Source organism: Emys orbicularis, chromosome 10 (genome assembly GCF_028017835.1).
Source record: "Emys orbicularis isolate rEmyOrb1 chromosome 10, rEmyOrb1.hap1, whole genome shotgun sequence".
Taxonomy (NCBI): domain Eukaryota; kingdom Metazoa; phylum Chordata; order Testudines; family Emydidae; genus Emys; species Emys orbicularis.
Genome location: NC_088692.1, coordinates 70,092,283 through 70,118,933, shown reverse-complemented (window position 1 = coordinate 70,118,933; position 26,651 = coordinate 70,092,283). Strand labels below are relative to the sequence as shown.

At 40.8% G+C, this 26,651-nt stretch overlaps 1 protein-coding gene across 1 annotated transcript; it reads left to right on the top strand.

Moving 5' to 3' along the window:
• Positions 1–933: 933 nt before the first annotated feature.
• On the top strand, positions 934–26,611 carry MYEF2 (myelin expression factor 2). Its single transcript, XM_065411921.1, has 18 exons — positions 934–1,082; positions 5,413–5,642; positions 6,836–6,888; positions 8,120–8,127; positions 8,242–8,335; positions 9,236–9,427; positions 10,253–10,406; positions 11,410–11,459; positions 11,549–11,612; positions 11,776–11,877; positions 13,134–13,184; positions 13,262–13,333; positions 13,408–13,503; positions 13,664–13,765; positions 20,358–20,429; positions 22,527–22,732; positions 22,813–22,864; positions 25,817–26,611. Exons 1-18 carry the CDS (start codon positions 934–936, stop codon positions 25,978–25,980), a joined length of 1,911 nt encoding a protein of 636 aa, XP_065267993.1. The 3' UTR covers positions 25,981–26,611.
• Positions 26,612–26,651: the final 40 nt, after the last annotated feature.

Below are 26,651 nucleotides of genomic sequence, written 5' to 3'. Positions count from 1 at the left end.
GAATTTGGTCCAGAGTTGGGAAGCCAAAAGTTTGCACAGATATGTGGGACCTCCCTAAGGCTGGAGGTAAGTTAGTGGCAAAGATTACAATGTCACTGGGGGAAAGATTGGTGTGATGATCTGGATTTCAAAGAAATAATGGCCCTGCATATGAAAAGTACAGGACAAAGCTTGTTTTTAAGAGGCTGTGCCCTGGCCTGCAGGATGTTATTTGTGGTATAAAAATCACCCATTTGTATCCAGATTATGGACTTTTTGTGTTCAAAGCTAGATGAGTAATTTTTGAGGGAGAGACCTTTGGGACTGAGTGGGTGACTATTGAAGTTAGTGCTGGGTGCAGAAAGTTTTGGTGTAATCCTAGGTGTGTTTATGGAACAATTAATGGTGAAAGCGGATTATGTTGGGGTTGAGTAGTAGGGGTGGGGAGTGATTGAAAATGTAGCAATGGGAGTTTTGGGGGTATGCTGGGAGGAATGGGGGTTATTGATATTTAGAGATGGGAGTGTTTATGTTGGGGGGCTAAGCGAGGCTCGGGGTGTTGAACATTCAGAAGTGGGAGTAGGTATTTTTGTGGGGGGAAGGGTCTCAGGGCAGATAGACTTGGCAGTAGGTTCTCTGGGGAAGGTGGATGCACAGAGAGCGCTGGGTAATGTCTTGGGGGAGGGGGGTGGTACACTTCAAGCTGGAAGTAGCTAATTAAGGGGAGTCCTTCGACCGGCGCCTGTAAGATGTCCCCGCCTAGGAGAGGGGAGGATGGAGACGATAGGCCTCTCCGGCACAATGGTGTCACTATGGTAACCCAACAGCCCTCTTCGCTCCCCCCCTTCCGGACTCGTTCTCGCGAGAGCTGGCCGGGCCGGCGCGGAGAGGCCAGGGCGCTCAGGGACCTTTTCAAACCCAGCGGCTGCGGCGGCACAGGAGCTCGGCAAGGAAATGGCGGAGAATGATAAGCCGGAGGCCGCGGCGCCCCCGGGGGGAGCGGAGGAGGCCTTAGCCGCCCCCGACAACCAGCCTCAGCAGCAGGATGAGGAGGCGGCGGCAACAGCGACCGAGAGCGGCGGCAGCGCCAATGGCGTCAAAATGTGTGTGCGGGGCTGGGCCTGGGCTCCGAGCCGGGGGATAAGCGGGCGGGGGCCAGGCAACGGGGCTACCTGAGCGCGGGGATTCAGCGGGCCGCCTAGGCCGTGGTAGAGAGGCAGCCCGTCCTCTCCTTCCCCCGTCCTTCCGCAAGGCTCCTCCCCCTCTAGGAGTGGAGTGGATGGGGCTACTCTGTCCGGGGGAGCCCCCATCACCTGGGAGGGGAAGTAGAGGGCCCCCCCCGTTAGTGTTAGCCGTTGTGGTGTAGCTTGGGGGCCATGTGTGGAGGAGGGGATAACGAGGAGGTCGGAGGAGGGGGCTAAGAGCAGGGGGAGGGGAGGCTTATGAGGGCTGCCCTGCGATGGGGTGCTGCGCTAGGGGAGGGTTGCTTCCCCCATCCCATTAGCCTCTTCTTGGGAACACGGAGAGCGTGGCCCTGCGGCAAGGCAGGAGGCAAGGCAATTGCATGATATTAACGATGGCGAGGTTTGTCGGTGTGATCACTGGGAGAAGTGCGCTTCCTTGCATGGTGGTGTGTCTGCTCGCTGAATCCAAGCCTGTGCGTGTAACACAGACAGTAAATATGTGAGGATTATATGGGTGGGAGTTGATCATTACTCCATGGCAAGCCACAGGTCGCTTTTGAGTAGTGAAACCTTTATGCCTTCAAATACCATAACCTGTTATGTTTATACAATGCTTTTCTGGAGATGTATTGTAACTTTACATTGCCCCCCCCCCTTTTTTTTTTTTGGTATCCCTCCATCTCTAAGGCCAGGTTGTCTTAGAACCATGAGTCCTCTTGTGCAGGTGGATAGAGAAAAATCTATACTTGTAACACATTTTGAAAAGGTTTTAAAAATTAACAGCTTTCCTGTAAATTACAGTGGTGCTAGTTTAAGATCCAGTAAACCATGACCTGTCAGGGACAGATACCGAATATTATTAGGAAGCTTGGAATTTCAGCTTTCCAATGTAATAAAGCAAATGGATTTTCTAGGGCTGATGGTTCTTGACATCAGACCTTCAAACTGTTACTAGGCTGAACATAGGAAGTCTATGTTACTGAACATAGGAAGTCTTTGATCTCAAATCAGTACAACTTTCAGCTCCTCATTTTACCTAATTCACACCTGGGAAGAAAGTATATTTTGTTACAGACTTCTTTTAATACATGGTGTCTGTTTGAAAGCTGCGTTGACATTTGAAATTTTAAAAGTATGGATTGTGGTAAATAAACACACTTGAGGTCAGATTCAGAATAAAAACATTTATAAAAGGGGTGAAGAATGAAGGTATTCTTGACCACATATGATATTTGTGTAGATTATATTTTACATATCTTGGGGTAACCTAGGCCAGGTTTTCCTTTGTTGTGCACCTGGCTCTAAATGCTCACACTCCTGATTTTTGTGGTTTGTATTCTTGGTTTAAGGCCATATGTAGGGCCTTGAATTTTCAAACTGCTGTGCAAACATCAAAATGCAACACGGTGGTAATCACAGTTTTTCATTTTCTTCTGGGAATGTAACAATTATAGTAGTGACTTAACAAAAAACCTGTTACCCTATATTTTTGTTGGTAGAGTTGGGGAGTTGGTTTATTTAGAAAGCAATGCAAGATATGATCCTGGATATCAGGGTTTCATGTACACATAATCCCCCCGTTCCCCCTGCAATCATGTACAGAAAGCATTGTGTTAATTTTAATGTGTGTCAAAAGACAAATTTCAGTCTGTTTAAATTCTGTAACCAGATAATGCTTACGTGAAAGTGGACAAGTGGACTCCAATCCTGCAATTACTTATGCACCTACTTAACCTTACTATGTTGAGTAATAGGACTACTCAGGGTAGTAAAGTTAAAAATTTGCATCTGTGTTTGCAGGATCAGGCACTTAGGCCAGGTCTACACTACCGCGGTAGTTCGACAGCTGGCAATCGAAGTTCCGGGTTTGATTTATCGCGTCTGGTCTGGACGCGATAAATCGATCCCGGAAGCGCTCGCCGTCGACTGCGGTACTCCAGCTCGGCGAGAGGAGTACCGCGGAGTCGACGGGGAGCCTGCCTGCCGCGTGTGGACCGCGTCTGAACCGCGGTAAGTTCGAACTAAGGTATGTCGACTTCAGCTACGTTATTCACGTAGCTGAAGTTGCGTACCTTAGTTCGAATTTGGGGGTTAGTGTAGACCAGGCCTTAGTTGTGGAACATCCTACACTGCCACTTTGTACCCGCCTACTGGTTTGTAGGGATGCTTATGAACAGAACCAATAGAAGTTCCTAGAATAACTTCTTCAACACAATACATTGAATAACTAGAATTCTGAGCCATATGTATTTTGTTAACTTTCGTATCACGAGAAATCACGTGCATATTACAGATTTGTAATAATCTTTTTCTATGGGTTCTTTATACATAAGCTTGGAAGATTTATCTTTTATTTATTTTGTTTTTAAGGTTTATTTTCTGCACAATTTTGGATTTAAGTTTGCCTCAGTTTGTTTCCTACAGATGCAGTCTTCTAGTTAAAATTTAATTACTAGTAATATCTGGAATCAGAAATAAAAATCAGTTTAATTGTGTTTCTTGTTCTTATTTAAGCATTATGCAGTAAATGCTAATAATAAATGCTGTTGATTGTAATCAAAGTTTAGAATCGTGTTATTGTTCCTACTCAGCTTTGGCCCCAGCACATGTTGATGCATACTACATTGGGTCAATCTAACTATCCAGTGATTGACCACAGAATGAACAAACAAAAAATCCCTTTACGTAAAATTTGATTAATGACGAAAATTCTTGCTGTTTTGGGGATCTGGGTCAAGAAGTCAAATATAAACACTTACACAACAATAAAAAAGTGCTAGCTGCTCTACAGACAAGTACAGTATGAAGACAAAATCCCTGGCCTTAATTAGCTAATTTATAACTGATGTCCCTGTATTGCTTAATTTCATTACTTCCATGGGAATTCTGTACTGATTGACTTTTTCTGACTGAATGGATTCCCCACTAAAGTGAGATAGTGAAGTTCATAGCTCTTAAAGTTGTCATTTCAGTTGGTCTCCAGACCGCAAAGGTAATGCTGCTTTGAATCCCGTTTGGAAGGTTTTCTTTGTAGTCAAGGGAGAAACTATTTAAAGTGATAGCTCATATTTTACAGAAAACATTGCCTCTCCTTCTAGGATGCACAGAAGTTCTGCATCTATGGATTTCTATATTCCTTATGAATGCTCAGGTGATGAGATTGTTTTGCTATATATAAAATATGAAAATACCTACATATGCTTGTTTTTTGGATATAATCTCTTTGGATATATTAGCTTTTTTGGATATAAACTTTGAGGTAATCTCTCAACTAACTTGATTATTACATATTTTGGCTACAAAGCCCATTTCACACCAGTGCTTTCTAATTCTAAGAAAAGTAATTGCTTCAGATTCATGCTCTGAATTCCTAAAATGGAGTTTGGCGTTGTGAATGGATAATAAATGGGACCACACTGTAGAACTTTTCATTTACTTAGCGCAACAGTAATAATTGACTATTGCACACTCAGGATATGCAGGTTGATTACATTTGAAGGTGTAGTTTTCATGAAGAGAATCTTAGTTCTTAATTTCATAATTCTTCAATAAACACAAACCAAACAGTCCAGCGATGAACTGTATTTATAGAACTGAAATGTGTATTTTAGGTCATTTCAGCTACACGCTGAAAGTGTCAAAATGTTGTGTAAAATTTTAGGTCCTGCAAGCTTGTTGAAACAAATACAGCTTGTGAGGCGTTCTGAAGATACTGTTTTGCTCATGTAATAAGTTAAGCAAGAGGGTTCCAAATCCACCTTTTCTGCAATCTTGTAACACTTAGATATGAGAGGAATATTGCGTAATTGCAACTGATGTCTTATGCAAAGACCTTTCAGTACACGATTTAAAACTCCTAAGTCTCAAAGCTTGTAATAACTAGAATGATACATCTCAGTTACAGAAGTTTTTAATAATCAGTTTCTTTATAACGCCACCTTGCTGGAACTTGACAGGCATATTAGTACAGAACTACAACTTAACTAGACTTCCATACTGTGATTACAATGGAACAGTGTGGCCTTTCTTTGCAAACTTTAACTTCTTATTTTGTTGCCAAATAAAACAATGTGTTCATGAAATGAGACTGTTTAAAATGAAATAATTCTTAAAATATCTTGGGAACTAGGGAGTTCTGAATGGTAGTTGCAAAGCTGATAGCATGCAAAATGTGGGATTTGCCCTATTAATGTAGAATTGTACCATTATCTCAAAGCAAACCTAATCTGTCTGTCTCTTGAAAATATAGGGATAATGATGAGGCAGCAAAGGAAGAGAAAGCACCTGTGAAGGAAAAGTATGTTCCAAAACCGAAGGCAATTCCATCTCTTGGAAACAAGAATAGATTCCATCCCTATTCAAAGGACAAGAATTCAGGCACTGGAGAAAAGAAGACTATTAACCGTAACAGAGTTTTCATTAGCAACATCCCATATGACATGAAATGGCAAGCTATTAAAGATCTTATGAGAGAAAAAGGTAACTCACTCCTGATAACCCACTTCATATCGGCAGGGGAGGAACTTAAAATATTTTTGTCCTTTGAGCCACACAGATTTGACTTGCATTTTTTTTTTTTTTTTTTTTGGCCTTTACTCGATACATCTATCTTTCCCCCCACTCTTTCATTTGAGACAACTGCATTGCAGGGTAGTATGGGAAAATGAAGTGTTTACAATCTTGCCATTTTAGTGTGACAGTAGAGAGCCAACAGCATATGTATGCCCTCATGACTTTTTAAAGAGATTGTGTTTTGTCTAGTTGTAGTCTTTGTAGATTTTTAAAGGGCTATTGTATTTAAGCAATACACTTAGTGTGTATTTCAAAAGATGTTTTGTATTTCCTTGGTGGAATCTGGCTGTGGAATTAACTTTGTCTGCATTGTCACTACTGCCATGACTGACTGTCTGGAGATCTATATTAAAAGTGTGTTACTGCTGTTGCAGTTTTGATAGAGTAATCTGAACACCCCAAACGTTTTACTCTGGACAGTTTGGGGGAAAATAACTCTAATAAGAATTCTGTAAAAAGTTAGATCTGTTATTTTTCTTGAAAATATTGATTCTTTAAAAGTAACGCAAAGCACACTTGGCTTCTAGGCTGTTAAATAATGCCAAAAACTGTTTGTAACTTTGCTTGGTGTATCTGTTGTAAGGTGACATGACTATTTGATTGGTTTTATTCACCGAAACTTTAGAAAGTGTGTGGCTTGCTGTGAAATATTTGACTTGTAAATTTGGTTATTATATTGAAGGCAAACTCTTATGATTGAAGACATTCAGGTAGAAAGTCACCTTAAAACAGCTGTTGTGAGTAGGATGACAAATGTCACTGAAAAGTGCTAATGTTGATGTTCTAATCTGATAGGTTAAGGGACCAAGTGTGTATCTGAATTTGTTCACCAACTATATCATACTGGCCAAAATATGATCTGTAGTATGAATTAGGTTAAATATAGTTGTTTGTATAGCTCTTGAGAATGTGGCTGCTGCATATTTCTGAAAATTAGCTAAATTATATAGCCATTGACAGGAGGTATGTTGGTCTGGTTTTGATTGTTGGTGAATAATAGGTGCTTCTCTGTAGAGTTGTGCACAGGGGCACAGTAAAGCAAGATATTGGTGTTTAAATGCATTGTCTCTTGGTATTTTCCCTTTGTATGTCTTATGTAGTTGGTGAGGTTACATACGTGGAGCTGTTTAAGGATGCTGAAGGAAAATCAAGGGTAAGTGCCGTGGGCAACAATCTGCTAGAGGTTTAAAAGTTCCTCAGCAGTTTTATTTTTGTATAATACCTGTACCAGTTTTTGGAAAGTAAGTTTCATTTTTATTTTATTATGATAGACTTGAGGCTTCTGTATTAGAATCAGTCTGACACTTTCATGTAAATCAAACTAGCTGGCTGTAAGGGTCGAGTTATTTTATAAAAGTCAACAAATGGCATTTACTTAATTCTCCTAAGGTAATACTTTTCAGCCAACACTTTAATTTAGGATTTTTGTTGTGTTCTAGATCTGTTTTATGTAAAGGACTTTAAAAAAAACTACTGAACTGACAAATTTTGCAAGTGTAATATTTTTATTTGAGTCCAATAAGTATAAAAATGTATAGACTATACTGTTTGAAGAATCTAATTTGAGAGTTTACAGGACTAGTGCTCTGAACACTTTGGTTTACTGAATTTGCCTGTTTTTTAAACTGAATGGAAGGAGGTGGTTGACAGCCAAGAGAATGCCAGCAATGAGGCACTTAGAGTGAAGAATGTTAAAGCTCCTTTGTCTTTTTTCAGTCAAAAGTTTGAACTATAATAGATCTGAACCTGCTGTATGAACTGAGAAATGCAGGTTTGATTCTAACTAAGCAGGAATAATTGTTGTAAATGATTTCCCTAACATTTGTAAAACAAAATGGTGTTTTCAGTTTAGTCTCTGTATTACTGCTCACTTAAAGCAGTCCTAAACTAGTTGCTTTATTAAATGGGTTTTGGTGCAGTCGATAATTTACTTTCATGAAAAGTAACTTAACTTTTTTTAACGTAATTCTGAAAAGTACACAAAATCCTTGTATATTGTATGTATGTGGAATTTAATTTTGTACTCAAATTTTGTACTGAGTGTGCTGATCACATTCTTTTAACTGTCCTTATATCGATCTGTGTGGCATTTTTCTATAGTCCAATTCTGGTTTGGCTCAAAGAGAATAAAATAGAGTTTAGAATATTGTCTTTTGCTTTTTAATTGTAATATCCACTGAAGTATGTTGGTTCAAAAGACACTAGGTGAAATTAAATTTTGGCTATCAGTAAAAAGCATGTGTTTATAAATTCTGGAGTTGAAATTTAACGAACAGTTATTTAACAGTAATATGGAATCTTAAAATTTACGTTTACTGACTCACTCTTTTTTTTTTTTCCCCCCCCTCCTTACATGTGTTCACAAATCTTCATCATGGATGTAGGGTTGTGGGTAAGTTTTTGTTTGTGTGTGTGCGGAAAGACACTACTATACAAAGATTCTGCTAACTTTTTAAAATTAACTTTACTTTACTTTAATACTCTAAATATTTTGTTCCTTCTTAAGTGTGGTTGAATTCAAAGATGAAGAATTCGTAAAGAAAGCATTAGAAACTATGAACAAATATGACCTTAGTGGAAGACCCCTGAACATTAAAGAGGTATGAATGTTACTTTGTTTTAGCTTGAATTGATTAAATCTTTTCTAGGAACACTTGAAGTGGCTTTACACTAACATTAGGTGGTCTATTAGCTATACATATCTTCTACTTTCTATAGTGGAGAGGCCTCTTATGTTTCCTCAGCCAGCCAGGGGCCTGTTGGTCCCTGTCTTTGTGCCTTCTGTGATCATGATTTTTGTCACATTAGCTGTGTCCTAAAGACTGTAGTATGCTAAAATAAACAAATGCCCTTTTTTTTTTTTTTTAATGGTAGATACCTCCTAACTTCCTACCACTTCCCTCTTTCATCCCAGGCTATTACTTTCAGTTTTTATACTTTTATCAAAATATGACTCTTAACTCTAGTCTGCCAGTCAGATTGTTCTGACTATTTTGTAGTGGGATGGGGGTGGAAATAGGGTGATTGTGCAAATTGAGATCTCAAATAAGTGTTAAAATTCTCAATGTAATATATAGTGTTGGGTCCTATAATAGTTCTTTGGAATGTTCTGCTACATTTTTAATCATGGAATTAACAAATAAAATAAAGTTCATTGAATTAACTCAGTGCTTGGAAGAAGGTACTAGACTGACAGCCCATTAGATTGAAATCTTTTCTACTTGTCCATAGGCTAGGTACAGCATGTGAAGTGGCAGTGCACGCTTCCTCCACAAGTGCTTTGCCAATATGCCTCAACCCTCATCTGAAAGGACCCACCTCTAGAGGTGAGGGAATTAGGTCTCCATGCTAATTAAGTGCTTGATCCCTCTGCTGATGCTGACAAGGATATTAGTTGATTTTGATGGATTTTTGTGGAATTTTAAAATAGTTCTCTTTTTGTTCAACTGTCAATCCTGCTGTTGATGAATATGTTAGCTTTACTTTTAAATGTGTTTTAGGATCCTGATGGTGAACATGCTCGCAGGGCATTGCAGCGTGTGGGAGGACCATTCCCAGGAGGACATGGACCTGATATGGCACCTGGATTGATGAATTTACCCCCTTCAATTCTCAATAATCCAAACATTCCTCCTGAGATTATTAGTAATTTGCAGGCTGGCAGGCTTGGGTCCACTATTTTTGTTGCTAATGTAAGTTTAAACACATATTTAAAAATGTTAATGTCTAGTCTATCTTAAAAAATCTTTATGTTCAGTAGTACCAATCTCTGTGAATAATACAAGAGTATCCACTCTCTCTTCACTTTAAAAAGAAATGCATATGAATTAATTTTAAGGTCTGGTATTTCTTTCCTGAAACTGAAGAGAGAGTGCATGCATGAGTCCAGATTGGGGTGTAAAAACGAAATACGTGAAATGGATTTTAAGGAGCAGCAGACTACTACTAGTAGGTCTCTTTTTGAAGGTCTTCACTCTGCTTAGTCCTTTCTTGCAATTTTTTAAAATAGTATTTACAGATAGGTTTATTTCCAGTAAATAACTTTGGCTTTTCTTTACAACTGAGTGTATCTGTTGTCATGTGTATCCACCTTGTGCAGAGAATCTTGCCAGTTACTCTGCATTAACACACACTCTATTTTACATTATTATTTCAATGCGATCGTTTATTCTGATTCTCTTACTAGCTCAGAATTTGCACAAATTTAAGAAATACTAGAACTAGTTTCCTGTTTCTCTTTAAATGCAAACTGGTACTCAAGAGAATATGCAGGTACTGCAAAAAAATTCCCTTCCTAATCAGCATGTTAAAAGTTGAGGAGGAGGGAAGCATACAGAAGTGACATAAATTCATCACTTTTAAAGAGATTTGACTTGTTAGACTCACTGTGGTGGACATGTGCTATAAAAATGTATTGTTTTTAGGAGTTTAAAAAGTTACTATGCTGTAAAATGTCTTCTAAATTATTTAATGAGAAGAGATAAATGTATTGGAATTGTGTAATTTTGTATATTCAGCTTGACTTTAAAGTTGGCTGGAAAAAACTAAAGGAGGTGTTCAGCATTGCTGGAACTGTAAAACGTGCAGATATCAAAGAAGACAAGGATGGCAAGAGTCGAGGAATGGGAACAGTCACTTTCGAACAAGCAATTGAAGCAGTTCAGGCAATATGTATCCTTTATTTTTTTGAGAATTAGTTATCTGGTTAAAGGAGCAATTTGTTAAATGTGGATTCAGTTTGTGTTGAATGGTATATGAGTGTATGTGATTGATTTAAAGCTACACTATATCCATTTGCATTGTAGCTGGTTTCTGTACATGAAGACCTTGAATGCACTTCACAAAACAGCTTAGGTGCCTAAACTCCAGAATTAGGCACGTAAGTCCCCATGCATGGCGCCACTGAAGTCCACGCAACTCCTTCTAGGTTTTAGACCTTGGGGCATGTCCAATTCTACTCTAGGCGTCCAGGTGCCTAAGTCCCAGAGCAATTCATGAACCAGGGGAAGATAGGAATTCGTTGGTTTGTGTGGCTTGGGGCAGCCTCCGGGCACACGCACCAGATCAGGTCCCATTCAAAATCCAGGTGGTGTTGGTGGTGCCTACCTTATAACTGTTAGCTCAGTGGTTAGAGCACTCTGCTGGGATGTGGGAGACCCAGGTACAATTCTCATCTCTCCCACCACCTCTTTGGGAGAGAGGGTTTGAACAGAAAGTGCTCTAACCCCTGAGCTATGGGATATTCTGATGTGGGGCTTCCTCAGCTTCTCTTGTTGAAGCCATTCTATAGTGGATAAATGATGAAAGAATGGAGCAGGGAGACTACCAGGTTCTGCAACTTCTGAGGTGGGTGCTCTAACCACTGGAATTCAGAAACATTCTCTCTCTCTCGCCCAGTGACTGTTCAAATGTAGGTAAACACTTAAATAATCATTGGGCTGGAGAGAGAGGGTGACTCTGCAGTCCAGTAGTTAAGGTTGAAAAAGGAGCTGATTTGTTCAGTGATTGTCTATAACTGTCATTGTAACTAGCTGATCTCCTTGATTGGAGAAGAGGGGAGGAAACCACTAAGAAGGGTGAGGGAGGTGGGTAAGCTAAATCATAAAAATGAGTCTTTAAAACTAGTTAGGCTGCCTTCAGTAGTCAGATCAAACTTCTTTGACTTGGTCTTCAGCTATGTTCAATGGACAGTTCCTGTTCGATAGACCCATGCATGTAAAAATGGTGAGTTGTCTGCCCGTTCCCTTGTACCTTACTTTTAGCTAAGCTAAAATGTAGTGAAATCTCTCCTAATAATACTCATTTCACAACAGGATGACAAATCAATTCCTCATGAAGACTTCCGTGTGGTGGAAAACAAGACACCACAGTTACCTCGTGAGTATGGGCTATTATCTTTCTTACTCCTTGAACTTCTTATGTTATGACGTTTGGAACTGTATTATGTCCGCACCAGAAGGCATGAATGATGTTTGTAGGGTCTCATTGTGGCAACAGAAATCCTGACTCCTGATGGTGATACTTACTGTGGTTTTCAAAGGTGGCCTTGGAGGTATTGGGATGGGACTTGGACCAGGAGGACAGCCCATCAGCGCAACCCAATTGAGCATGGGTGGTGGAATGGGGAATATGGGTCCAGGAGGTGAGGATACTTTTATTTCTTTTCTATATAATGTTAATGGTTCTTGGTCTTGCCTCAGGAAAAGTTATCTGCTCTAACAAAGTAAACCTTGAATAGTGTGAATTTGATTAATTGACTTACATAAATTACTCCTAGGGGACTTCTGCACAATACAGTATTTGCGCAAAAGTAATGTTCTGTGCAGAATTTCCTTTTAACCCCACAGAAATGGGCTGCAGAGGTGCTGATGGCCACTTGGGGCAACTGGACCCAGCAGAGTCCAGCTTGCAAATAGAAGACACTCCAAGGGGGAGCAGGAGGGAGTTGAAGGGTTCCTGGCAGCTGCAGTTCCTGGCATGCCCTGGAGCAGGGGTGGCCAACTTGAGCCTGAGAAGGAGCCAGAATTTACCAATATACATTGCCAAAGAGCCACAGTAATATGTCAGCAGCCCCCCATCAGCTCCCTCCCCCCCGCTCTCAATGCCTCCCACCCACTGGCAGCCCTGCCAATCAGCACCTCCCCCTTCCTCCCGATCACCTGTTTTGTGGTGTGCAGGAAGCTCTGGGGGTGGAGGGCACAGCGGGCTCGGGAGGGGAAGGGGTGGAGTGGGGGTGGAGGGCATGGCAGGCTCAGGGGAGGGGCCGGGAAGGGGTGGAGTGGGGGCAGGGCCTGTGGCAGAGCCAGGGGTTGAGCAGTGAGCACCCCCCGGCACATTAGAAGTTTTCGCCTGTAGTTCCAGCCCTGGAGTCGGTCCCTATACAAGGAGCTGCATATTAACTTCTGAAGAGCCACATGTGGCTCTGGAGCCACAGGTTGGTCACCCCTGCCCTGGAGGAAGGAGGCGGCATGTACGGAGTTTCCTGCAAGCCCAGGACCCAGCATCGGGCTGTTTCTCCCTCTGGATCCCTGGGCTCTGGGATGATAGGGGGCATGAGTGTCTGAGGTGGAGCTGGGCCCTGGAGGGAGTGTGGGGGTGTCTGGCCCTCAGGCGGGGCTCGGGGAGGGGGGCAGAGAAACAGCAAGTGGTTGTTGTAGGGGCTTCTTTAACTCCTGGGGGAATTTTTTTTTGTCTGTATTGTTACAGACATAATTGCTGACAGTATTTTGAAATTAATTACCCAAATAACTGAAATTGGTGTGATTATATAGTGTTGTTTTGATAAAATATGCAGAATTTTTAATTTTTTGGTGCAGAATTCCCCCAGGAGTAATAATATAGAAATATAGAGAGAGCTTTTTCTGTGTTCTAAACTATATGTATAACTTTTGGTTGAAGGTATGGGAATGGATGGCCCAGGCTTTGGAGGAATGAACAGAATGGGAGGAGGTATATGTATTTTTTTATTTCTTTTCTGTTAACTTCTTTAAAATATAGTATAGAAAACATTTTTCCTTATTGCATAGGTATCGGTGGATTTGGTGGAATGGAAGGAATGACTAACATGGGAGGATTTGGTGGAGTCAGCAGAATGGGAGGTGGGTGAACTTTCTCTCTCCCCCTCTACTTTTAATCCATTATTGTTATTAAAACTCTTTTTTTCTTTACATAGGGATGGGGAGTGTAGATGACTTCAGAGGAAATATGGGCAGTGGAATGAGTGGGGGCATAGGAACCGGCATGGGAGGCATGGCAACTGGCATGGGAGGTAGGTTAGCAAACTTAAATGTGAGCTCTTCAGAATTGTGCTTTAAATTACTTTCCCTTTACACGAGCAGTCATGAAATATGTAATTTATGTACATCTTATGTTGAAAATATAACAGAAAATCTATTGCAACTTCTGCTTGTTTGTTGGTATATTCTCAGCAGAAATGTTCCGTGGTGGAATGGGAGGAAGTATGGACAGAGATTTTGGTCGGAGTGACATGGCAATGAACCGGGGCTTTGGAGATTCGTTTGGAAGAATGGGTATGGTAACTCTGTCAAACTTGAGTTCCTCCTGAGCAATCACAATGTGTTGCAAGTGCTTTATTTCTTTTGACAAGTAAACCAACTAGTAAATCTATCTGCTCTTCACCTTCAACCTCAGTCTCCAAAGAGCATTTTGGTAGGTGCTGCAATGAGAATAAAATTTAGATCTTTACATAGATGGAAGTATGGTGGCCCTGTCCAAAACAAATATATATATATTTTTTAAATGGGAGCGTGTTTAAAGAGAATATTTTAAGTTAACACAGCTAGTAACTTTGAGTATTTGAATAATTGAAATTCTAGGACACCTTTCTGGAAACTGCATACCAGCTGTTCAAATATTTGTCTTGCAATTTCTGTGGCCCTGTCTCATTAGTGCACACTAGACAGGTTATCCTTCCCGTTTATGTAAATTGGATAGGAGGCATCCAACAGTGAAATTTACCGTCTTTGTCTCCTCCCCTTCTTCCTTGCACAGGCCCAGTCTGCTTCCTTTCTTTTTTTGGTGCAAGTCATACTCCTGGGGGAATTCTGCACCAACAAATTAAAAATACTGAGCACAATATTTTAAAATTCTGAAAATTTTATTTGTCAAAATAACACTACATAATAACAGCAGTTTGTTATTTTGGTAATTTATTTCAAAATACCTGTCAGCAAGTATGTCTGTAACAATACAGACACACACAAAAATTCCCCCAGGAGTAGAGAGTTAAAGAAACCCCCATGACAACCCAGTTCCTGTTTCTCTGCCCCTTTCTCCCCTCCCCCAGAGCCCAGCTGGGGGGGCCCAGACACCCACAACCCCTTCCCTCTCCTCACCAAGCCAGCCACTGTGCTCCCCCAGCAAGTATACCCAAACCCCCTTCTCCCCCCTTGCCCAGATCCCATGCCCTCTTCTCTCCCCTTCCTGCCCACCCCTCCCCTCCCCTCCCCCCTGAGCCCAGCCAAGCTCCCGTCTCTCCCTCCCCCAGGGCATGCTGGGAACTATAGCTGCCAGGAATCCTCTAGCTCCCTCCCCCACCCCCCGGCAGTGTCTTCTATGTGTGAGTTGGGCTCTGCTGGGTCCAGCGACCGCTAGTCGTGGCCCTCAGCACTGCAGTCCATTTCTGTGGGGGCAAGGAAATTCTGCGTGCACATTAATTTCTGAAAAATTCTGCATTGCACAGTGGTGCAGAACGCCCCCAGGGGTAAAGACCGTTCAGGAGGTTGTGCTGATATTTTCTCCACTTTTAGGTCACAATGTCCTGTGCAAGGATGTTGCGCATTTTTGACTGAGCAGGTTTCATTATTCTCTTGGCTTCACTTGCTCATTTAGGACAAAAAATATTCTGCAGAAGTAGAGCCTAGGTTGACCAGAAGTGCAAGGATGAGCCTGGATCCTGACTAAATGTAGCTATTTACTGCCTTCCTTTTGTGGTGGACATGCTAAAGAGATTGACTTTCTTTTCTGTTAACTCCACCCTGCAAAGGTGAAGAATAGCATGAGGTTGACTCATAAAATCTTCATGATATGTGGATGCCTCATTGGAAGAGGCAGAGGGGACTAGTTTAGGTTGCCACCATAAAGGCTGCTTGTAAAACAGTTTTTTCCCTGAAGGAGATTCAGGCATGATTACCAATTTTAATTAGAAAATCCCCATTTAGACAGGTGCTTAAGTCAAATTAGAGAACCATTCTTTACGCAAGTCAGTCTGGAAGCTCTGCTTCTTCCGGCCTGTGAATGGCTTCTACTCTTCATACATTCTCTGTTTGGGGTGGGGCATCTTCAAGGATTGGGTCCACATCACAGAAGACCAGTGGGTCCTCTTGACTATCTTGAATTTCTGAGTTGCCTCCCTGTCTCACAAGATGATTCAGTCTTTTCTTCAGGGGCAGAAAAGAAGATTCTTAGCAAATCGTTTTATCATCTTTGCACAATCTGGTTAATTTGCCCCTTTCCAGAAGACATCAGATTTTTCTGGTATCTGTTTTAGACTGTTTCCCATCTTTTAAGATGGCAGGAAGTCTTTGCCCCATCTTGGATTTAAAGTGGCTGAACAGTTCCTTGGAAGTGAAGACATTCAAAATAGAATATATTTAGGTTGATAGTGGCTGCTATGTATTTGTAGACCAAATTTCTCAGTTGAAAACACAAACTTAGCTCTGACTGCAGATGTTTTACACCAGGGGTAGGCAACCTATGGCACGCTGCCAAAGGCGGCACGCGAGCTGATTTTTCAGTGGCACTCACACTGCCCGGGTCCTGGCCACCAGTTCGGGGGACTCTGCATTTTAATTTAATTTTAAATGAAGCTGCTTAAACATTTTGAAAACCTTATTTACTTTACATACAACAATAGTTTAGTTACATATTATAGACTTCTAGAAAGAGACCTTCTAAAAACATTAAAATGTATTACTGGCACGCGAAACCTTAAATGAGAGTGAATAAATGAAGACTCGGCACACCACTTCTGAAAGGTTGCCGACCCCTATTTTACACTAATACCAGATTATTTTTTTCCCCTGTGTATTGATAATGCATATTGGTCTTGCAGAGGCTGGTATTCAGTCTGTGCATTTTAATACTGTTGTGAGGAATTGGATGTGGGAGTTCTGCATGCAATAGACGGGAGCAGGCTTTAGCCAAGTAGAGTGCAAAACAGCAGGGCTCTGCCATATACTTGCATTCTCTGGTGCTGCTGTAACAAAACAAGACAGTACATACTTAAAGGTGAAAGTGTCCTGGGCTGATTTGTATCTACAAAGTCTATATCCCTGCTTCCTGTGGTCGTTACTGTTTAGAGAATCACTGAGCAGGATAGCAGTGTCAGAGAATGGAAGTAATTGGAAGATACCAGATATCTGCTTCTCTTGATTGTATTTTGGCATTGTGTTTGTATTTAGTGACAACTTGATATAATCCCAGAGGACCTATAACTTTTTTCCTTTTGCTAGCTAAACTATTACGACTTTACATTGTAACTATTGGTTTATGCTGTGCTTAGCTGAGGAAGACCCCACTGTCCTCCTATCCCAATATCTAGGCTGATGCCTTCTTACTTAAGGAAAATGGGCCACTGGTGCATCGAAGAGGGTCTTCACAGCTTTAATGTACCCAAGAGACTGTATTGGCCATTTTAAGGGGCATTGTTTGAAGTAAAAGGCTCTCCCCTCTTCCTTGCCTACAATATCAAGAAAATCTATGAATCTAGAACAAGATCTATGAAATGACTAGCTTATTTAGAAGTTTGTGTATTAAATGGCTGTGGCCAGAGTGGAGATGTTCTTGAGTCTAGGCCTCTTCATTAATGAGAGGTGCTTGGCAGAAGATTTCTTGCTCCTAACAAATGCTTGGAGACTAGTATTCCCTTCAGAGAATCACTTTGAGGATAAAATCTGATTGCCCAATTAGCATGGTAGATTTCTCCAGCAATCTGAGCTCTGCTGATGTTGTTTGACCTTACTGTATCCTGCTGGGATTTAGTACCCTGGTTTCAAACTCTGCAAACAGTTCCTTATCATAGAGAACACTTTCAATCAAAGCAATAAGTATGAAATAGTCTTTCCCCTACAGGTCACAAAATGTGTTGCATTGTGATGAAACAATGGAAAGGATGCCCCTGCAGGGCCCGAACACAAGCTTTTTGGGTTTGGGGATCCAGTCTAAGCATCCATCTGACTCAAGGAAATATTGTACTTCAGAGAGAGAGCTTTTGATCCCCACCTGCTGGAGCGCTGAAAAGCCCAGCTTGCATTGAACAAGCTCAGTATTCTAGCCAGAATCAGCACATTATTCTGAGGTCAGGTAACACTGGTGTGGCAAAGGGGGAAACAAACTCTTCCTCTGAGAGACCATCGTTCTACTCAGGTTTGCAGAGAACAATCATCTTTCCGTTTGAACTGCTGAGCCAACCAGTCTGTCATCAGGTTCATTATGCAGAAAATATATCCACCCTGGGGAACAGTTTCAGAAATTGGGTATTCAGAGTGTGTGCAGTCTGGTCAAGTCAGTCACTGACTTTCTGTGGCAAAAAACACCAGACCAGATAAAAAAAAAACCCAGAATGTGAAAGGTTCTCCAGCAGATAAAGTAGCATGGGCAACATGAAGTTTCAGTGTTCTTCCTTCTATTCCATACCATGCACACTCTTGTTTCCTTTCATGTGAAGGGTAATAAAATCAAGCAAGTCAGAGCCAAGATTGTGCTGATAGTTCTGGAGTGAGCAAGTCATCAGTTTGTGGATATACATTGGATGACATTAGAACCCCACCCATTTGTCTTCTCATATTAAGATCTATTGTCACAGTGACACTGCCTTTGTCACAGTCTAGCAGATCTAGGTTTATCAGAGAGAGTTCTGTCTATTCTCTTCTCCATAAAAATGGCCATACTGGGTCAGACCAATGGTCCACCTAGCTCAGTTTCCTGTCTTCCAGCAGTGGCTGGTGCAGGGTGCTTCAGAGGGAATGAACATAACAGGGCAGTTTATTGAGTGATCTGTGCCCTATGGTCCAGTCCCAGCTATTGTCAGTCAGAGATTTAGGGACACTCAGAGCATGGGGTTGCATCCTTGATCATCTTGGCTAATAGCCATTGATGGACCTATCCTCCATGAATGTATCTAATTCTTTTTGAACCCATTTATACCTTTGGCCTTTACAGCACCCCCTGGCAACAAGTTCCTTAAGTTAGTTTTAAACTTGCTACCTCTTAATTTCATTTGGTGTGACCCCAGGTTCATGTATTGTGTGAAGGGGTAAATAACACTTCCTTATTCACCTTCTCCAAACGATTCATGATTTTATAGACCTCTATCATATTCCCGTTCAGTCATCTCTTTTTTCTAAGATGACTAGTCCCAGACTTTTTAATCTCTCCTCATATGGAAGCTGTTCCATATCCCTAATCATTTTTGTTGCCCTTCTCTGTGCTTTTTCCAATTTAAAAAAAAAAAATATATTTTTTTGAGATGGGTGACCAGAACTGCATGCAGTATTCAAGGTGTGGGCATTTCATGGATTTATATAGTGGCAATATGATATTTTCTGTCGTCTTGTCTGTCCCTTTCGTAATGATTCCTAACACTATTAGCTTTTTTGAGTGCTGCTTCACATTGAGCAGATGTTTTCAGAGACCTGTCCACGATGACGCCAAGATCTTTCTTGAGTGGTAACAGCTAATTTAGAACCCATCATTTTGTATGTATAGTTGGGATTGTTTTCCAGCATGCATTACTTTGCATTTATCAACATTGAATTTCATCTGCCATTTTGTTGCTCAGTCACCTAGTTTTTGTGAGATCCCTTTGTAGCGCTTCGCAGCTTTGGACTTAACTATCCTGAGTAAGTTTGTATCATCTGCAAATTTTGCCACTTCACTATTCTCACTCTTTACCCCTTTTTCCAGATCATTTATGAATATGTTGAACAGAACTGGTCCCAGTATGGATCCTTGTGGGACCCCACTATTTACTTCTGTCCATTGTGAAAATTGACTATATATTCCTACCCTTTGTTTCCTAGCTTTTAACCAGTTAGTGATCCATGAGAGGACCTTCCCTTTTATCCCATGACTCCTTACTTTGCTTAAGAGCCTTTGGTGAAGGACCTTATCAAAGGCTTTCTGAAAGTCCAAGTACACTATTTCCACTGGATCACCCTTGTCCACATGCTTGTTGACATCCTCAAAGAATTCTAATAGATTGGTGAGGTATTATTTCCCTCAACAAAAGCCTCATTGACTCTTCCCCAATATATCGTGCTCATCTGTATCTGATAATTCAGTTCTTTACTATTCTAGTTTCAACCACTTTGCCTAGTATTGAGATTTACTCCAGAAAGAAGGGCAATTTAGCTGCTTACAACAGAATCTGGACAGGGACAGGAGGTATAGTGCTATGGTAACCTCTACCAAAGCCATCCCGAGGGAGTTTTAGAATGGTGGGATTAAAGTACTTTCCCCTTGCTGCCTCAGTCTTGTAGCTCTTAGGAGTTTAATGAATTTGGTGTGTCTTTTTCTTCCACATCGCTAGCACTGTTCCCTGAAAGTATGTTCTCTCCTCTGACCCACTATAGGCTTCCCAGTGGAATCTTTATTTGAGTGTTTAATAAGCAGCTCCTTTGAATTCCTTTGAATCTTTCAGGAGAGAAGCAAAAGCTTCAAGTAATTCTCCTGGTATTTGTTACATCAGTTGGGAATGGGAGTGACAGAAGCCCATTCCACCCTATATTTTTCACAATAAGGTGGTCCTGTTAGCCTTGCTTTGGTGTTCTTGCAGGATCGTTTTCTTTATTCCATCTAGCTTGCCCTAATGGCAATTTGTCCGTACAAAATAATTTTTTTCCTAGAAAGGCTTTGGAAAGAATCTTAAAACCTGTAAAAAGAGCTCAAGGCTAGAGGCCGTCAAAGTCACTTATTAGAGGCTTCCCACCCAGCTTGCATAATAAGGTACCAATCCATCTAATCTACACAGGTGAAACCAGTCCACAGAGAAGAATCATAAGGTAAGAATGTCTTGTGTAGTTTAAAATGTTAACCAGTGTACTTGCTAATATTGTCTGGCTTTGTTAACTTGATTTTTTTTTTTTTTCTATCCTTGTTTAGGTGGTGCAATGGTTGGTGGTTTTGCAGGAGGAATGGGAGCTTCTAGCATGGGCCCAGTAGGATCTGGAATGAGTAGGTTGATTGGTTTCAACAGAATGTAAATGATCAATGTATAGATGTAGCAGAAGATTTTTGAAAATAATTAACTTGTTCTAATTTTGCTCTTTTGCTAGAGATGCTTTCTATATATATATATATATATATATATATATATATATATATATATATATATATATATATATATATATATATATATATATATATATATATATATATATATATAGGGCCCTACTAAATTCACGGACTGTGAAATCAGGCCTCCCCCCCCAATGAAATCTAGCTATTGGAGGGGAGCGGCAGGGCTGAGAGCACCCCAACTGGGGGCTCATACTGTTCACTGGGCTCCAGCTGCTAGTCTGCTGGGATGGGGCTTCGTCTTCCCCTGCGTGATCACTCAGAGGGGAGGTCAAACCCATCTTTGGGGTACCCAGAGGTGGGTCTGATCTCTCTCTTTCCTCCCCCCCAGGCCATGCAGTGGAAGAGGAAGTCCTGTCCCTCCACAGCCCGGCCCAGACTAGCAGCTAGGAGCCTCCGGCTGGGGCGCTCACAGCAATACCAGGGAGATCAGACCCACCTCCAGGAATCTTCCCTGGCTGCAGGAAACATTATGGCAATCCTGCGACCTCCCGTCAGCCGCCCCCCCTCTCCCCCCCCCCGTCTCTCTCTCACACACACACACACACACACACACACACACACACACACACACACACACACACACACACACACACACACACACCCTCCCCCCCCGATGCCCTTTTAGGATGGGGCCCCCACGATTACAACACAGTGAAATTTCAGATGCAAACATCTGAAAATGTGAAATTGACCAATTTAAAAACCCTCTGGCCGTGAAACTTACCAAAATGGAACATGAATTTAGTAGGGCCCTATTTATATATAAACACAGAGTTTCCTCCTCGTTCACTACATCCTTTCTAACTCTTAATCTGGTGTTGGAATTTGTCAAAATTCTTAGTATGCTAAGTATTTTTGACGAAAGGAGCAGCATTCTGGTAAGCTTTTTGCCAGAAGAAAGATAGGGTGATTTTTCAATACTGTAATTTTTGCAGTAAGTAAAGCATGCTAGAAACCATCATTTGTGGTCTAGAATTTCAGATGTAATTTAGTTAACTTTTTTGTGTAGAGGTCTAATCCTGAACTTGTGTAAAGGCAACATTCATAGTCAGTAGGCATGACACCTTCACACTGGGATAGTTGAAAGACAGTAATGCCTTGCAATTGGCTATTTTGGGTGGCACATTAGGAAATCCACCTCCTTGATACTCAAGACATGTGGATGAAGTTGAAGCTCCTGCCTTACCTGAATTTTAATTGTGGATTAATAAAATTTTCAATAGGATATTTATCTGAGTGCCAGTAGTTTCACATGCATGACACATACTAATGTGCTTTAAAATAGCATTTGGTGTTGGAAAGTCCAGGCTTCTGATATCAAGTAGGGGCTATTAATGCCAATCCAGTTTAATATCCAAAGAACCCTTTCTTTAGAAGATGATGCCATCAGGTAGGTAAAAGTGTATCTGCATTCAGGGAAACTGACATGTTTTTATTTTGCCTTCCTGGATTATAATGCTCGAATTATCCATGTTCGAAAACTTCTACAAAATTTTCATTTCATCTTTTTGGTCCACTGTATGACTTAGTGAAATTTGAAAATCATTGAACTTTCAATTCCTTTGAGGTTTGTGATGTTACTCATTGGAATGTTTTTTATAGATGCAGTACTAGTCCATCAACACTTCTGTATCTGCTACTTGGTATCTTATTGTACAGTACCGATATTCTGATAATTCAGAAATGTTCAAATAAAAACATTATTTTAGTAACTTGCAAAGAATGTAATAACTGTGATCAGGCTAACATGCTAATATTTGAATCTGCTTGGAGCTTATATGAAATATGACAAACTTCATTATGCTCTGTACTAGATCAGTTTTCTTACCTAAAATGACTGCATTTTCCCTACACAAGAGATCTAATTAGTTAAGTTCACTTATGATACAGCTATAACTTGCATTTAAATTAATATCACGAAGTAAACTTATTTTTATTTCCTGAACATCTTTTCTTCCTCTCTCTGCCTAGGTGGTGGAATGGGTGGTATGAATAGTATGACTGGAGGAATGGGAATGGGGATGGATCGGATGAGCTCCAGTTTTGATCGAATGGGACCAGCTATGGGAGCTGGCCTGGACAGGAACATTGATATGGATCGAGGATTTGTGGCTGGCCCGATGGGAAGTGGTGTGAGAGAGAGAGGTTCTAAAGGCAACCAGATATTTGTCAGAAATGTAAGCATGTGAATTCAAACAAACAGCTATTTTTTCCACTCTGTGTCTGTATATATTATTAATACCTGTTTTCATTCTAGCTTCCATTTGACTTGACCTGGCAGAAGCTAAAAGAGAAATTCAGTCAGTGTGGTAAGTATATGGAAGGCTGCAAATGTTGTTGTCCTGCATAAGCTATAAAGTAAGAGCTTAACAAATGTCCAGTCTACAGGGACAGTGGGATGTAGTTATTGCCTAGACAAAATGTTAAATAGCCTGAAGAGTAGTCTGGCCAGCCTTATCCTGCACACATACCTTAATTTCTGGGGAAATTACTGTACTACTTGCGATTTAGGTGTGACTTACAGCTGGAGGATATTTGTTTTTGTTCAGCTAGATGGGCCAGGCCCATGTATTCTCTGAGGGCTGTGGCTTATAAAATAATTCTTGCTATATTGTTTGGCTTTGTGTATGGAAGACGTGCAGGATTGCTGTGGATATTTAACATAGCATTGATTTATGCGGGTACTTCGGAACGCCTTTATGGCCCTATTGCTAAAAATGCATGAATCATGGGGCTTAGATGTAAGAACAAACAACTTGTTTCCCCCTTTGAAAACTCACTTTCTGAACTCCGAACCTAATTGGCTTCTTTTACTTTGCGGGGGGAGAGAGGAGGAAGAAATAATTCTCAGCATAGCACTGCCATCTGATATGTTGAATAGACAGTCAAACATTTGTGCTGTACAAATTTGATAGCTAATAGGTTTTGTCCAAGCAAATGAAGTTGCAGGTATTCCTGCTTTTGACTTCATGCAAAGATGTTCACTGCTGGGATGTTATGGGTACATCTACAAAGCAAAAAACAACACAAAAAACCTGCGGCAGTGAATCTCGGAGCCCAGGTCAACTGACTTGGGCTGGCACTACAGGGCTAAAAATAGCAGACTAGACACTCCTGCTTCGGCTCTGAAACCTGGGGGCGGGTATGGGAACCTCAGGGCCTGGGCTCCAGCTTGAGTGGGAACATCTATATTGCTGATTTTAGCCCTGTAGTGCAAGCCCAAGTCAGTTGACCCAGATTTCGAAACTTACTGCTACAGGGGGTGTGTGGGGTTTTTCTCCCCCCTCCCCGTGTTGATGTAACCTCTGAGACTGTGTTTATGCTACTTGGCAGGAGTGCATAAGATAGTTTACTATTTTCCAGTCTCTTGCAGCTATTTTTGTACCTAAACTTTCTTCCTCTTGGCTATCTTCAAGTTTTACTGTTGTGCCTAGAACCAATTGTATTTGGTGTTGTACGAACATAAAACAAAAGATAGTCTCTGCCCCAAACAGTAGTAATCATTTTTTGCAATTGCGCTAATCTTAATAGCTGCCTTCTTTCCATGTGTAACCTTGGTAATGTTGCATCTTAAAATTAAAAGAATTTTGTGAACATTGGAAGAATGTGGAATTAAAATGTGGAAAAACCTTTACAAGCCATTCTGCAAATATTAGTATAAAGGAGAAGTAGGGAGGGGAACTAAGGAGAAGTATGAAAACAGAATCTCTGTTTAAGGGTTGTCTAAATACAGTTTTTTGTACTGCTTTAGCTATATCAGTTTCTAAACCAATAATACTGGTACAACTACCTAGTGTAGATGCAGTTATACAGTGTTAAAGGTGCTTTTACCAGAATAGTTTTTATCCATACATTTACAGAAATAAGCTATACTGAAAAGAATCTTTACCTGTGCCCACAGTATCCCTGTTTCTAAACAATGCAATTTCTGTTCGGATTTAACTAGATGAGCCCTAGATATGCATCTGCTTTTCTTTGACAATCTTCACAGCAGCTAACGTAGTAATTGTTGAATGATTTTAAGAAAAGAATGATTAGTGCAAATCAGAAAAATCTGTACATCATGCAAATATCATTAAGGGACTACAAAGAATATCTGTCTCTAAATGTTTCATCTCTTTCTGTGAAAAGTCAGTCTTATATTGTGAGTCTCTTAAAAATGAGGCCTACATTTTAGAGAGGCTTGCCTACTTTTGGTGGCTTGGCTGTATTAGCATGGTGTAGCTCAGGGGTCGGCAACGTTCGGCACACGGCCCGTCCCGGGCCAATGGGGGCAGCGAGAAGCGGCGCGGGCGAGCGATGTGCTGGCCGCGGCTTTTCGCTGCCCCCGTTGGCCCGGGACGGCGAACCGCGGCCAATGGGGGCCGCGATCGGCCGAACCTGCCGCGTCAGCAGGTAAATAAAACTGGCCCGGCCCACCAGGGTGCTTACCCTGGTGAGCCGCGTGCCGAATGTTGCCGACCCCTGGTGTAGCTAAAAGGATAGCTCATTATGAAATGTCTTTCTTAAAACACCCAGTTAATGACTAGTTTTCTGTCTTGAGTGCTTTTTGAAATCTTGCGTCTTCTAAAGAAGTGTATTGAGGATAAAGGAATGTCCATTCATGAAAAGTCATCTAATTCTTATTTCAGTAATCACTCCAGTAACAGAACTTCCACTCCATTTGATCTGTACTATGATTGTTTTACTGTAACATGCACCTAGTAAGTAATCACCATGTGATTGCTAGCATCTTTAAACTGCCCGATAGCTCAAATTGTGGCTGAAAGGGGCTCAAAACTGGCCTTATTCTAATAGGATTCTTCTGTTTGTGCAACTGAGCTCAATTAATTCAAGCAAAAGCATGTTTAATTCTATACTGGTATGAGACAAGGACTGTTGCTATTTGTGTAGACCAGGGAGTTTTCATACTCTGATTCTTGTCTGCTGTATTGACACTTATGTTTCCTTTCAATAAGTAAACACTACCTGAATGTATTGGAATAGCAACTCTTATGTTTTAACTTACATTTTTATAAAAAAATAATTGACACCTCAGATTGACCCAAAGATTCAATCTTCTGTAAGATGGATGCAAGCTTTATACTTGGTTAGTCCATTTGATGGTAGTATGTTTTTAGATTGTATTTTAACATCGAAGCTTAGATGCTTCCTAAAAAAAATTTTTTTAAATGCCTTTCTACCTCAATCTGTCATTGGATCTCTAACTTGGTAGTGCAATGTAGCCTTTATAGTAACTGCTGTTTAACTTATTTATTCAGGTCATGTAATGTTTGCTGAAATAAAAATGGAGAATGGAAAATCAAAAGGCTGTGGAACAGTCAGGTTTGACTCACCAGAATCTGCTGAAAAAGCCTGTAGAATAATGAACGGCATAAAAATCAATGGCAGAGAAATTGATGTACGCTTGGATCGCAATGCATAATTTAAAACTGTGTTCAGGAACATTCCTATGTCTGTTTAGCTTCTATATCCTAGTAAGTCATTTTTAGTAACATTGTATGCTTACAAAAGCGGTAAAAACAAACTTTTAAATCCCACCAGCCTTTAACAGTATAGTGTTTAATATACTGTGATTCTTGTTAACTAAATCTTACTATGTTTGGTTTTTAAGGACAGTTTGCCCGATTTTCAGAGGTACTGAACACCTGCAGTCCCCTTAAAGACAGCGGAAGCTGTGGATGCTTGGTACCTCTGGAAAATTAGGCCAAGTGTCTCTAGTCATTCAGTTTAAATGAATGGTTATACTGTTTTTAATAAAATAAGCCATTTTCTCTGTTCTCAAGATTGCATAGTGGGATTTGTTTAGTGTTTCAGATTCCCTCAGCTCGTATCAACATTGTCATGTAAAAAATTAGATGTCCCTTCCAGAATTTTGGTTTTATATATGCATTGTAGTCACACTGTAATTCTTGACTCAAAAAAAAAAGAAAAAAAGGGCTCCAATTAGGCTGTGATGTTGTTTTATTTTTAAGATTACTTTTATGCCATGATTTAGAACTTCTGTAAATAAGTTTTAGAGCCCAAAGGGAGTTTTGGATTTTTTTTATTTGACTAAATGAAGAAATTGATCCTCTCTCATTGTTTTGTGTCTTC

Bases quoted from the DNA above. Each gene is read 5' to 3' on its own strand.
- MYEF2 (XM_065411921.1), top strand. From the start codon at position 934: ATGGCGGAGAATGATAAGCCGGAGGCCGCGGCGCCCCCGGGGGGAGCG. The intron at 9,428-10,252 runs GTAAGTTTAAAC...TTGTATATTCAG, and splicing joins CCACTATTTTTGTTGCTAAT to CTTGACTTTAAAGTTGGCTG. The intron at 11,878-13,133 runs GTGAGGATACTT...TTTTGGTTGAAG, and splicing joins GGGGAATATGGGTCCAGGAG to GTATGGGAATGGATGGCCCA.